The following is a 13,670-nucleotide window of genomic DNA, read 5'->3' on the forward strand; positions in this document are numbered from 1 at the left end:
GTGAGACACCTAAGACAGCGCTACAGGGAGACAGGAAGGACAGCTGATTGTCCTCGCAGTGGCAGACCACGTGTAACAGCACCTGCACAGGATCTGTACATCCGAATATCACACCCGCAGGACAGGTACAGGATGGCAACAACAACTTTACACCAGGAATGCACAATCCCTCCATCAGTGCTCAGACTGTCTGCAATAGGCTGAGAGAAGCTGGACCGAGGGCTTGTAGGCCTGTTGTAAGACAGGTCCTTACCAGACATCACCAGCAACAATGTCGCCTATGGGCACAAACCCACCCTTCGCTGGACGTGATTTCCTGCAAGACAGGAATGTCAGTGTTCTGCCATGGCCAGCAAAGAGCCCGGATCTCAATCCCATTGAGCACATCTGGGACATGTTGGTTTGGAGGGTGAGGGCTAGGGCCATTCCCCCCAGAAATGTCCGGGAAAGGCCTTGCAAGTGACTTGGTGGAAGAGTGGGATAACATCTCACAGCAAGAACTGGTAAATCTGGTGCTGTCCATGAGGACGAGATGCACTGCAGTACTTAATGCAGCTAGTGGCCACACCAGATACTGACAGTTACTTTTGATTTTGACCCCCCCTTTGTTCAGGGACACATTATTCCATTTCTGTTAGTCACATGGTCTGTGAAACTTGTTCAGTTTATGTCTTAGTATGTTGATACAAATAATTATACATTAAGTTTGCTGAAAATAAAAGCAGTTGAAAGTGAGAGGACGTTTCTTTTTTTGCTGTGTATATATATTAAAAAAAAGTGTATATCAGAAGGGTTTGAATGATGTTTTCTTCAGCTTCAGTCAGCTAGCCATAACTGGGAGTACATACCACAAAAGCAACAATTAAAAAATAACGCATGGCTCTTGTTTCTGGAGTTTCCAGAATTTCTGCCCTCCAGAACTAGTCAAACAAAAATGCTCAGGCCTGATAACTTGCAGAATAATGATGTCTCTCCAAGCTCCTCCCCCTGCCCTCCCCACACCCCACAATACTTTTATCCCTTGGGGCAGTCAAGCATGGGAAGTTCCCAGTGAATCATTAACCATTCAACCACCTTATTCCAATAAGCCATGGAGGGGCAGGGGAGAGGAGGAAGGGGGAGAGGGAGTTGGGAGGAAGGGAGAGGGTGTTGACATAAGCTGCAAAGGTAGGGAATTGTGGAGTAATGCAGTCTCTCTTGGTAGCTTTGGAGAGTTTCATTTTCAACATTGTGAAATAGCTTTGTTTTTCAGATTGGGAAAAAAGTGAAATAAAATACGGAAGAAAGCAAGCTTCAAATTCACACCTTTCGTGGGACATGTATGAAAAACTGATGTGTGCACAAAGTACTTTGAGCTCTTGTCATAGGAATCAAAACAAGCACAGAGAAGTCCTAGCTTCTTGATAAGACAGATGAGTATGACTAACTGTTTTAATAAGGTCATCCTCCTTGAGTGCGAAGCATATCACAAATCTGTCCCATTAGTGACTGTATCCAACAATTTGGCAGACGTGTCCATCAATAATTCACATTCCCTCTGAAATGACGCCACGGTCCCTCCTCTGTCATTTATATAAACAGGACATACAGCAGCCTGATACTGTAATGTTTACAAAGCAAGTTATAAAGCGTCAGCAATTTTTAATTAAATATTTAGAGAATCTGAAAGTGCTTTTAGCCCAATTGCATTTGACAGTGTATTTACACAGGCAATGTCTCTGGTGGAGGCATCATGGTATTTATTAAGAGATACAGCCTTGGGTCAACCCCATTTCCTTGGATACAATGTGTAACTGCTGTGGGGGAGGGTTGAACCAAATGGCTGCTACTTTTTACCCCTCTTTAACAACACTTTATTTATGGCATCTGAACAGAGCCCAGCAAAATTGGATGGACTTAATAGACTAGTACAATAAACTTCTTCAGTGCTGATACAGATTTGTAGCATTTATTTATCAATTTAATAGCAGAGCAAAAACTGAACAAGTTAAAATCTAAAGTTGTTGGAGGACAAGGGTGGGGTTGAATATATTTGCTACCTGAGAAGAGGATTCAAGAAAGTGACTTGTAAAGTGTTTAGGCTGTGATCTGTAAGACTTGGAAAGGCGAGACAGATGGAGGCTGTGACTAAATTCTTTCCATAATCTACTTAGAAGCATATATTTCCTGTTCTTCTAGTTTGCACCCATGCCACTTTAACCTAGAAGAGCAGGCAACCATTTCAATTTTTTACATAAAATCAAATAATACCTTGGCCCGGATTTGATGAGGATACCCTGATTAATAGGGTAACAAACACATCCACGTGCCCCTCTTTGAGAATCGTAAGCCAAATTTGATTGCATTGGTTGTTACCTCATGCTGAAAATGACCAGAGCCTTGATAGATCTTTCAAGGCCATTCTCTGTTCCTAATGGTCATTTCAATTAGATACCTTATCTGGGTTTATAGTCCAAGTAATGACCGTAAAATTGACAGACAAGGCCTTTTTGCTTAAATAAAAGGCTGTAAATAAGCCAACACAAAATCATAAATGATCATAACTTTGAAACACACCTTCCAAGGTCACTTTCCTTTTCCCACATAGTTTTATTCCTTAAGAAACACACAAGCTGACACGCACACAAAAGCAAACAAGGGATTCTTTGACCGTCTCTTTCGAAAAGGTGTGCAACATGTCTGTCAAACACAGTGAACAGAAACTCCTTTGTGTCATACTGTGTAGGAGGACCCCTCCCTGAAGCAAATCCTAGCCCTCCTTTTCACCATTTTCTGACCCCCTACTAGCCTAGCAAAGATGTTTAACAGGTTTCTTGCAGCGCAGGGAATTTCTCAGAATGACACAAGCACAATTGCACTAGTGCATACCTCAGACTTGGACACTGAGATGGTGCATATGCTGAAAAATGTTACCAGGTATAAGGTCCTAAGTCACAAAGCACAGTAAAGCAGATACAGAGTGTGTGTGTGTTCAGTGCATCTATATATATGTGTTCAGAAGCAGTTAAGAATAGCACTGAACACATGGAACACATCTGGGATCAACTGCAGTAGTGATCCAGGAAGCGACTAGGGCTTCTCTAGATGCTTCCTGGATCACTACTGCAGTTGATCCCAGATGTGTTCCATGTGTTCAGTGCTATTCTTAACTGCTTCTGAACACATATATATAGGTGCACTGAACACACACACACACACACACATATATATATATATATATATATAATATTATATTATACATAAATAAAGCACCACGGGAAGGAATTGCAACATTTTCTCCTCACCACATAAAGAATTGAAGCAGTTCCTTAAGCCCGGGGGCGGTCCTAGATTTTATGAAAAAGGACGTTTAAGCACTATCTGTATTTGTATCACGCCCTGATAAATGTATTCATAAAATGCACAGATCATTTTCAATACAAAGTTTTGATGTAAGAAAAAATTTAGAGAAAGGGTGGGGGGGCACTTTGGCCTTTCGTTTGCACCAAAAGTAACATCCTGTGATATCACACCCTCACAGATAGATAATCGCTTACTTAGGCGAGAAACTTTTTTTTTTTTTTTTTTTTTTTTTTTTCCTCTCTCTATCGGTCAAAGTGTTGACTATCTGCCATTTGAACCAAACCATCACCCAAGTTCCCTGTTCCTAACCCTGGGAGAGTAAAAATACAAAACAGATCAGATAGCCAGATACCCAAACATCCACACAGGTTTACTTTGAAGAATTACCAGGTTTAATTACATTGAATTTTAGGACAATAAAATCATATGAACTTGAAGAGTTTTGTGGAAAGTACTGTATTGTTCTGCAATTTGAGTGTAAGGAGCAATGGGGATGGTAAAGTGGGTTGAGGTGGGGTGGGGGGGACAGAGTAGGATATAACTGTGGGCAAAGGGTTTCCTTCCTTTTAAAACAGTTTCATGATATTTCAGATTTGTTAAACTTGAAGAGACAACTGTGCAGTTTAAAGGCTAGGTCTGGAGACAGTATGTCACATTCTCTTCATGGGGTCACTTTCCACCGACTGACTCAGCCCTTGCCAGCTTCTCCCTTTGATTCGGACCGAAAGTGTAAATTCAAAAATAGCACTGACCAGTTTTATTGAATTCTTATTGATTTCTAATGTTTGCAGCAATTATATTTGAAGAAAAGATGAAGATTCATAAGCCACACACATATAAGAAAAGTTTAAAAGAATGGTATTAACTAGTGTAACAAAGCTAGTCAACACAATGTGCGATACTTTGATGTATGCACTTTTTGACTCACTTCCTGCGAGGTTTTGGAAAAAATTCTGGAAATTGCTGAATTGACTCACTGCGGTCAAAGGACAAAAAATAATCCAAGATGTATGCATAGGACTGCTTCATATTTACACAGAATATAAGTCAAACCAGACTCATTTTATGAAGACAAAGCAAATAATTTTCTTTTCATTCTTGTTTTCCAGTGAATGTTGTTTTCTATGATGGCTTGAGTAATATCTATCCTTCTCTACTAAGCCACCGCATACTAGAAACAAAATAAGTGTGAACACAACCTTACAGCTTCATCTTCGCTTTAAAACAGTCCTACAATGTGTCCACAACATTGATTAAAAACAACAACAACAACAAAAAACATATGAACATTGCAAAATCATAAGCCTTGGTATGCCTATGGGCCATTTGACCAAGTTTTCAGTCACTGCCAAGGGCTCTGCTTCTTTAAGACCATTTCCTGTCTCTAGCCCCTCCTCTCCTGTACTTTTCCCAGTGCCTTTCAGTACGGCCTGTTCTATCCTGTGTGTTGACGTCAGCTGTCTGTTCAACTGGTGCGGTGCTCTTACTCAGAAGAAACGGCAGCAGAAGCAGCATTCCTGGGCCGTTTCCTGCTTGTACCTACCGCCCACTACCGTGCCACTCCCCCCCCTGCAGATCACCGAACAGGAAGTCGAACCTGGTCCATGGCAGCAACCCTCCCCCCGAGCACTTAGTGTACACTTACAAATACCTTATCTATCCAAATGAGCACCTGTACAAAACTCCAGCTGACTTGTACTGGGTGAGAAAAACACAAAAAACCCACTGAGCAGAGTGGCCAGAGGAATGAGAAGTGGCCCTTTTGTTTGAATAATGTCTTCACACTAATGTACTCCCCCGTTGGCTTCAGAACCAAGCCAACAGCATGCTGGCGTGTCTCAGTGAATGCTATGTGCTGGCACGCAGCTTCAAGGAAGGCATGGTCTGGAGTTTTTGGGATGACAACAGAGCAAGCTATAAAAAGAAAGCATGAGACAGATCAAATAGAATCTGAGAGGAAGAAAAGACAAAGAGGAAAAGCCCTTTCCCCTCATTTAACTGTTCAGTGCCAGCTCATTCCTTCCACTCATCCTCATCCACTGTGACTCATCAGCTTTCTGCAATCACCTCAAGAAATCTGTTAAAAGGCACAGTGACAGTTCAGACTACAGTCTGTGTACTACCATGGAAGTGAAACACACTCCAGGGTATACGTGTTGCCACTGTCACCATCAGCTTGTCAGCAGATGTCAAGATGGCAAGGGACGTCAAGATGTTTTCATGTCAGACTTGCCTCATGCTAGGATTACTCATTAATCCTTTAGCAATCCAATCCAATCCTGGGGAACTGCTAGAAAAATAACATTTGTTCTAGAGCAGGGGTCTCCAACACGTTGCTCACTGAGAAATTGGTTTGCTTTGTTGTTGTGTTTTATTGCATGTGCACTTGTTTATTAATTTATTTAAACTTGTCCAAGATGCACTCATCGCTCACCATCCCAGAGCTCATTGTCCACGTAAAGGATTTTCTATATGAAGGGCCACCATGACTGCCAGTAGGAATAGCATCATTTTGGACAACCATGCGCTTCCAGAATGTATGCGATTGTGCAAAAGGCTTTCACATTTAACAAACACTATCAAAACTGGGGAGTTTAGCAGAGTTTAGCTGCTCAGAGTCTGAACCTCAATCCCTATGAGCACTTTAATTGGAAAGCAGGAAGATAAATATTCTAACCGTGCACATTATTAGTATGGGCCTCTAACAAAAGAGCCGAGATAGTCATGAAGGCCAAGAATGGTCATATAAACCCTATTAAGTACACTGTGAACTGTCTGTCTGGTGTCTGCTGTGCCAATATGTTCATAGATATAGTGCAAAACCAAACCTTTGCAGAGAGTTTTACTACCATGTGGGCACCACTTACAGGAACAGTGTCTCCCAAGCTCCCTCAGAGATGAGGCATATCCTTGCTGCTTTTGAAGACAAACTTGTCAGGGCCTGCCTGTACACACCTTTTCGAGACTGAGGCAAAGGAGTTGTGATCTCTCATCACCCCTGCACATCTCTGATGTGGGCAGGCATCACAATCCACAGCCATCTCTCTCACGGGCACTCCACCTTGAAACGCCACTCAATAACAATGCAGTCTGGAATGGCCAGAAGGAATCACTCTAATCTGCCTTCCACCAAACTGCCTTTCACACAGGCCACCTGCACTGAACAAGATGCTCTCTGGTCCCTCGCTTCCAGTGATCTTGTGAAATAAACCAAGGGCCATCCTTGTACTTGGAAAGCACCCCAGTACTACTCCAGCCACAGTATCTCATCATTGACACAGCAACCATAACTAAACAAATGTAAGAGACAAGTTGCTAACCACTGTAACACACACACTTATATGGTATATATACATTTCCCCCCCCCCCAATTTCCTTCCTATTACTCAGCGGTTATGTAGCCAATCCAAATTTTTCTGTGATTTTTCCTTCATCTTGCCAATTTGACTAATAATGTAATGAAGAGTAAAATAAAAAAAATAAATAAAGGCAAGGCTGTCCTATGGAATGGGACAATGTTACCCAATGATGCTTTAATGTGAAATTAAGAAAAATACATGCTTTTTTTTTTTTCCCCTTCGGCAAACAAGCCTTGATTTTGAGTTCAGCTGCTTGTGGTATTCTAGAAAACTAAAAATTAACAAAGCACTGCTCCACAGCTGAAAGACAAACTTACATGTAACCTTGCAATAATGTCCCCACTATGAAATCCACCTAACCCTTCCACCTCCAGTGCCTCTGCAATGACCCCCAAATATTACAAGAAAATCTGGAGAAATAAGAACTTGGGCATCCTTTAAATAGACATCATTACTTCATCAAAAATTTCAGCCATCCATTATGAAACCTGCAGGATACTCATAAAATAAATGTAACAGGGAAGAACAGGAATGTTGTAACATCTTTTTACGAGAATTAGGTCGTTTTGCTGCAACTTGTTGGCAGACCGAATGGTCACCTTTGGCGAGATAGGACAAAGCGGAACTTTAGCGCCTCGGTTTGCACACATTTTAGTTGAAATTATCTTGAAGGAATCAGTTGCTACATGGGCTATAATTAATGGGTCGAAGTAGGCAAGAAGACAAACAGCCATTGAAGGCTAGTGTTTCAAAGTAATCCTATGGAAAATAATTAGGCCTAAACCAAATCAAAACTTGTGGTAATGGTAAATGTACCTTTAATTTAAATTAAATCTGTGATAATTAAATAAAACAGGACTGTGAATCTGTTTGTGATTTGGAGATTCACAGGTAGGTTAAGGTTGTGCTATGGTCCAAGATCTTATTTCAAACACCCCCCAAATTTCATGTGAAAGCCAATGTACCACATAAGTATAGCACCATGGAAGAAGTCAACTGAGAAACAGAAAACTACAGTAGATGCACACAACTGTGCAAGCATGTAGGAGACTAGGCTTGATGTCAAATTTATCATGGTAAATCTAAACCAAATTTTGTAGATCGCTAGATATTCTCTGGGGAGGTTTGTGAGAAGAGGTGACATCTGCAAGGTATGAACACAGCCAATTGAAACTACAGTCAAGATAAGAATTAGATATAATTTCGCTTTTTTGGTGGGGGCGGTAAATCGGTAATATACCCATTACATGTTTAAAATTAACAAAAAATAAAAATTATATAAAATGCATAAAGACGGGTAAATAAAACGAAGTCTCCACCATCTTTATACATAAATAACTTCCATTTAAAATGCACAAACACGTCCTGGAGTGCCCTCTTGTGGACTTTCGAATGTTTAAATTGAGTTGGGAAGTGGAATAACTAAAAATTATTTTTCTCCCGCGTAAGTTAAATTTACCCTAATTCTTAAACTATGGACAGAGTGACTTCATATCTACAGGACGTTTGATTCAATGACACAGCATTTAGGTTGAACTAAAAATGTTAAATTAAACATTTGAAATATATAAACAGAGAGGGGGGAAGGAGAGACTTAAAAGTACACCCGACTCCCCTCACCTTCAATTACAACTTTAGTGGGAAAATGTACTTTTATTTTCTTTACATTTTAAAATGTGCTGAATGAAGAATGCTGACCAGCACCAATCAACACAAACACAACAAGTTGTACTTTGTACATTATGTACATGGCAAATCTATTTTGTACAATTTTTTTTATGATGCAATCCCTTCTGATAGCCAAGACTGCAACCTATTGTCTATGTGAAGATATAAAAAGGCACCTCCAACTCGCATCCTTAGTTCTTTCCTTCACTTCATGTAAGAGGAGGGCTCTGGGTTAACCTGTATTTTTTTTTGTAATTAACTTGTAACTTCATCTGTTTATCTAAAATTTCTAAAAGCACTACACAACCAATCATCACATAATACTGAAAACTATAGATTAAATCATAATCTTAAAAGTTTTTATTCCAAGAGATGATTAAAAAAGACTAACAATTAATTTTGCTTAGTTGTCAGCCTAAAAGACATTGGACGTTAGGTGCACTAATGTTGCAGTCAAAGTGTCCATAAACACTAACCCTTACTCTGCATAGAGGGCGGACCCAGTGCCAAAGAACAAGCAAATGTATCGCTAGCCCAAAGTGTCCCACAGACCTCTAGTTATCACTGGCAAAAGTCAGAGTATTTATTCAGCAAATCCATGTACAAAAAATATAGGAGCTTGAGAACTGTCTTATGGGTTACCACCTAGGTTAGAAGAACAAAAAGACATACCAAGTAGGTTAACTTACCTGTAATAAACCTATAAACAAAAAAACAAAAAAATGAACAAACCAACTTGTGAACACCCAAAGGTTCAAGGGAGGGGGGAAAAAAACACCAGAGCTTAGATGCACTTACAGACAAATGATTTTATTACCACAGACTATGTTCAGAATTCAGTCTGAAAATGAAATCCTGTACATGTATCCAATGGGGGAAAACAGGGACAAAGCAGTAGTTACAATAATAATAATAAAAAAATAATAATAATAAAAATGACAAAACAAGAATGGTGAGCTCATGTACAGATACCGGGGAAATTCGGGGGAGAGGAGGCAAAGAATGCCCTGCGATTCCATGCCTGTGGTTTTCAAACAAGCGGGTTACAAAAACTATGCGGAGAAGTGGCTGGAAATGTATTTTCACTTCCGAGAGAAAAAAAACAAAAAAAACAACACATTAAACTGGGAGAAACAAGAAATACAGTACTCATCAGCGCACAAGGAAGCACCTTGACTGGCAGTCTTTGCCATTTTAGGTTACCATCCTTATTGGAGAAGCTGATAAAACAGTCTTGCTGTCATCTACATGTTCTTGCCCATTTGGCACGCCATATGTGATTAATTAGTTTTGATTGCACCATTTTGTTTAAATATACCACTTGCCACCCCCCCCATCCTCATCACTAATGCATGTATTTGCATTACACTCTGTTTGCTTTGGTTGGTTTTCCCTGAATTTCTTCGTGGTCGACAGCGCAAGCCTAACCCCTCGGTAAGTCATTAAAGGGTGAAGTAGTATCATATTGCTGGCATAGAGAGGAAGGGCGAAGCTGGCTGCGAGCCTTTCAGTACTGCAGGCTGAACTCTGGAAGCCACCGTCTTCATTGTGCGTTTAATTTTTCCTCCTGGCACCTTAATCACAAAACTATCATGCTGGTCGTTTTGACGTTATTTAATAAAGGGGTTCACTCAACCCTGTGGCACCTTGCAATATTGTCAAAATGCACATTTGGTCTTCCATGAGAAAAGAAGCAACAGCGGAAAAAGGTCTAGAGTCGAGTAGAGTCAAACCCCTCCCTGAAACACTCACGACAGAACAACAGTGTCGTCGGTTTGGGTTAAGCAGAACTCAGTAAACACCTATAGAAACCAACAGCAATTCAGAGCGAGGCTGTGTGAATATATATTTTCAAAGCAGACAGCCTTTCAATCACATGGATTTGGGAACTGAGTATGACACAAAAACATAAAATAATAACGCACTGGATGCGCTATGTAACACAAATGGTCAAAATCGTTCCAGGATTATTTCCTCTATTTTGTGAACTTGGCCAATCATGCTTACTACCAATACTGATACGGGTGAAAAAGTATTTATAGGTTACTAAAAAACAGAGGCTTTTCCAAGACAATAGTAAGCGGACACTCCAAAAAAACACTTTGTTCGGAAAAGTCTTAAAAACACTGAAAGATGTCAAACTGGATAGCAATAAAAAAACAAAAAAAAAAACACTATATTTGACCTATGATGGAAAATAGTACAACTATGTCAATGTAAAGTTGTATGTAGGAAATATGACGCAGGATTCCTCTTCTGTCACAAACTCCTTGGTTCTTTTGGCCTCAGCTTATTCTCTGGTAGAGTATTGCCCACTTAAAAGACTTGCTGTGCAGGCATACAGAGAAATAAGAAGCTCTACATCTACCTCCTAACCCTGTCACAGGCACTACTCAGAAGACACTAAAAACCACCAAAATAAAAAAGAACAAATTGAACATAACTAAATTGATTGAAAACATGAAATGCAGGTATGAAAAATGTGTTTAGGTTATGGCAAACAACATGGGCATTGGGAGGGCATTGTATGTTTTCTACATCATAAAAATTATAAAATGACTATTATATATGTACACATATACACAAATTCCCTTACATAAAGCGATGGAGAAAAACAAAATGCTTTTTTTTTTTTTTTATGTGAACTGCTGTTATGTTTAATGGGTGTGACAACTGAAAAAAAAAATCTAATAAAAATGGAGGTCCTGAGCTTAGAATGGACAGTCCCTGGGTCAGAATTGGTTGGAAGCAAGGGGGTGGGGCTGCTCCTCCCAAATCCCCTGTCTATTGCATTTGAGACAGAAAAAACACATCTGAGCCCCCATTCAGCAGTGTACTCCCAAGTCCCAGTACTCTGTCTGGGGGGGGGGGGGGGGAGTAGAGGAGGGGAGGGGGGTGATGGGGTGGATGGATTCCAAGTCGATGGCCTGGCTGACTGGCCTTGTTTTTATGCGTCAAGAAGGAGAGCGAGAGACAGAGAGAGAGATAGAGAAGGTGGAGAGGTCAGTGGAAGCAGGCCCTGTAACAGATGTAAGCACCAAGGGCCAGGGCTGTACACAAGCACACATTTGCCAACAATGGTTTCCAAGCTCCCAGTGGACCTTCTGCGTCTTCCTCCAATACTGCTGCTCCTGCAGCGCCCCCTGCCCCCTGCTCCTTGGTCTTCTGTCCCTCTGCATTCTGGTCCCAGAGTCCAGCCTGGCCACCTGTCTGGCCAGCTGTAGCCGCCCCTCCATCTCCCCCCACCCTCCTGCGGAGTTCTGGTTCGGCGCGACAGCTGTGACACGGGCAGGGAGACAATAAATAGATAAATATACAAATAAACTAAATGCAGTGGGAACAGCTGACTGCTTAAATTTAAAAGTGTCCCTTAGTATATTAAAAAGTAAAAATGATCATACAGGAAACAATGTTATGTAATTCAGACCAGAAGTCAAGGATCTGAGTTCCAGAGTGGTGCATTAGTCGTTTTCTTGCTTTCCAAAAATACTGTTTTATTGTTTGGAGTATTTTACATACATTTTTCTTGCTTTCCAAAAAGGTGCTGGTAGGTACATATTCATATAGCATTTCTGTCATTTACACTGATGTATCCCCTGAACCCAGTTCAGACACTGGTGTGATAACTGGGTCTTTGAGTCCAGGGTTTACTCTTAAATGTGCAATTAGGAAGCCATTTGCATTTTGATTTGCCAAGGGCCTCCTCTTGACTTAACCTTTCACCTGTACTGTAATCATCTTTAGGTCTCTATAAGAAGTGGGTACAACAGTATAATTCACAACTGTGGCATTACCATAGCATCAGTAACAGTAACAGTGTCCAGCAATGGCAGGTGTCAGTTCTGGTTACCTTTCAATTCTCAGGTCGTTCTGGGGCCTCTCGATGAATTCCTCCACCTGGGGGTCCTCGGGTTTAGTTTCCGAGGGGAAGAATGCGATAGGCTCCGTCTTGCCATTGGGAGCGTCCACTTCCATGCGTTTGGGGGGCCGGGGGGGGGGGGGCGTGAACTCCGGGGGATCGTCCTCCTCATTGGAAAGCTCCTTCCAGGATTCCTAAACATAAATCACAGACATTCACTCAACAGACTGATTAGTCATAATTATAGTGGTTTTTCTGTCTTGCTGTACATGCTAACATTTTCAAATCTCTTACATAGAGCTTTTAGTCATGGCGGGGAGAATTATGGACAAATTGGAGAATGACAACATACCAATCCTATTTGAAAACCCCTTTCTTTGTTATCCAGAAGACACACCTGACTAATGCCCTTTTTCTTCAGAGATCTGCTCTGGCTGAAGTGTAGATGCACTGTGGCTCAGATACATAGTGGCAAGTAATAATGCACATTGTGGACATGGTGTCATATGTGCAATGGGAAAAGTTCCACTATAGAGATTTTCAATGATTCTTTTGAAACATTCCATGCAAGAACTTTCGAAAAGCAGATTTCATTTTATTTAACCAGGAGGTCCCTTGGAGATTCAAAATGCAAGGCCAAGAAAGCAACAATACACAGATAATCTTTTACACAGCACTACACAGACACAGTTCAAGATAAACATTACAAAAATAGCTAAACGATTTAGAATAAATCGATACGTTACTACTACGTTTTTGAAGGTTGTTCCATGACCAAGATACATAACTATTTGCAAACAAGATGCACTTCTGAATTTCCACAGACAATGCATTACTTACAAATATATTTCCTCAATCTTATGTGTTTGATGGTATACTGAAAATTCGATACCAAGAAACAAAAACTACTAGATACTACTGAACCATTCTAGTATATGTTGTTATGATTGAGAGAATTAAGTCTAGTAATTTCTCTGAAAGCACTAAACTTTTCTCACTGTATAAATATTGCAGACATTTAGTATAGTGTTTCTAAAAGCATATGTGTGTAGAATAATCATAATAACTGTGCTTATCCGTATTTAAATGACTGTAAAAAAAGGTTGTGTATTAAAATATAATGTGTAATTCCTTGAAAAAACTATGCTGCTGTCTTGTAACAAATTACCTGCTTTTGAGAAATATTATATTGTTACTTAATACAGTGTTGTAGTTTTATAGTTAGTTATTTTGGTTTTTCTACCCAATTTATCAGCTTATTGTTCAGGGTTTGAAAAATAAAGCCAATTGGATATTCTGTGACTTTGGTTAATATATTTTATTTTTTATTTTTCTGTCATGGTATTGAGTATTGTGATCCTAAACCCAGTACTGAAGTAAAAATTCTGGTATCGTGACAACACTACTTGGACCTCAGGTTACCACAATGTAACCGACCTAAT

General features: G+C 40.3%; 1 protein-coding gene across 1 annotated transcript in view; it reads right to left on the minus strand.

Moving 5' to 3' along the window:
* Positions 1-9,163: 9,163 nt before the first annotated feature.
* The window catches only part of ptpn1 (protein tyrosine phosphatase non-receptor type 1), a 46,063-nt gene continuing 41,556 nt past the window's right edge, over positions 9,164-13,670 (minus strand). Inside the window, exons 8-9 of the mRNA XM_066702737.1 lie at positions 12,220-12,422; positions 9,164-11,646 (exon numbers count right to left, since the gene is read on the minus strand). Coding sequence (XP_066558834.1) covers positions 11,373-11,646; positions 12,220-12,422 — 477 coding nt within the window. The 3' untranslated portion in view covers positions 9,164-11,372. The remainder of the gene's footprint in view (positions 11,647-12,219; positions 12,423-13,670) is intronic.

Source organism: Amia ocellicauda, chromosome 4 (genome assembly GCF_036373705.1).
Source record: "Amia ocellicauda isolate fAmiCal2 chromosome 4, fAmiCal2.hap1, whole genome shotgun sequence".
Classification (NCBI taxonomy): Eukaryota; Metazoa; Chordata; class Actinopteri; order Amiiformes; family Amiidae; genus Amia; species Amia ocellicauda.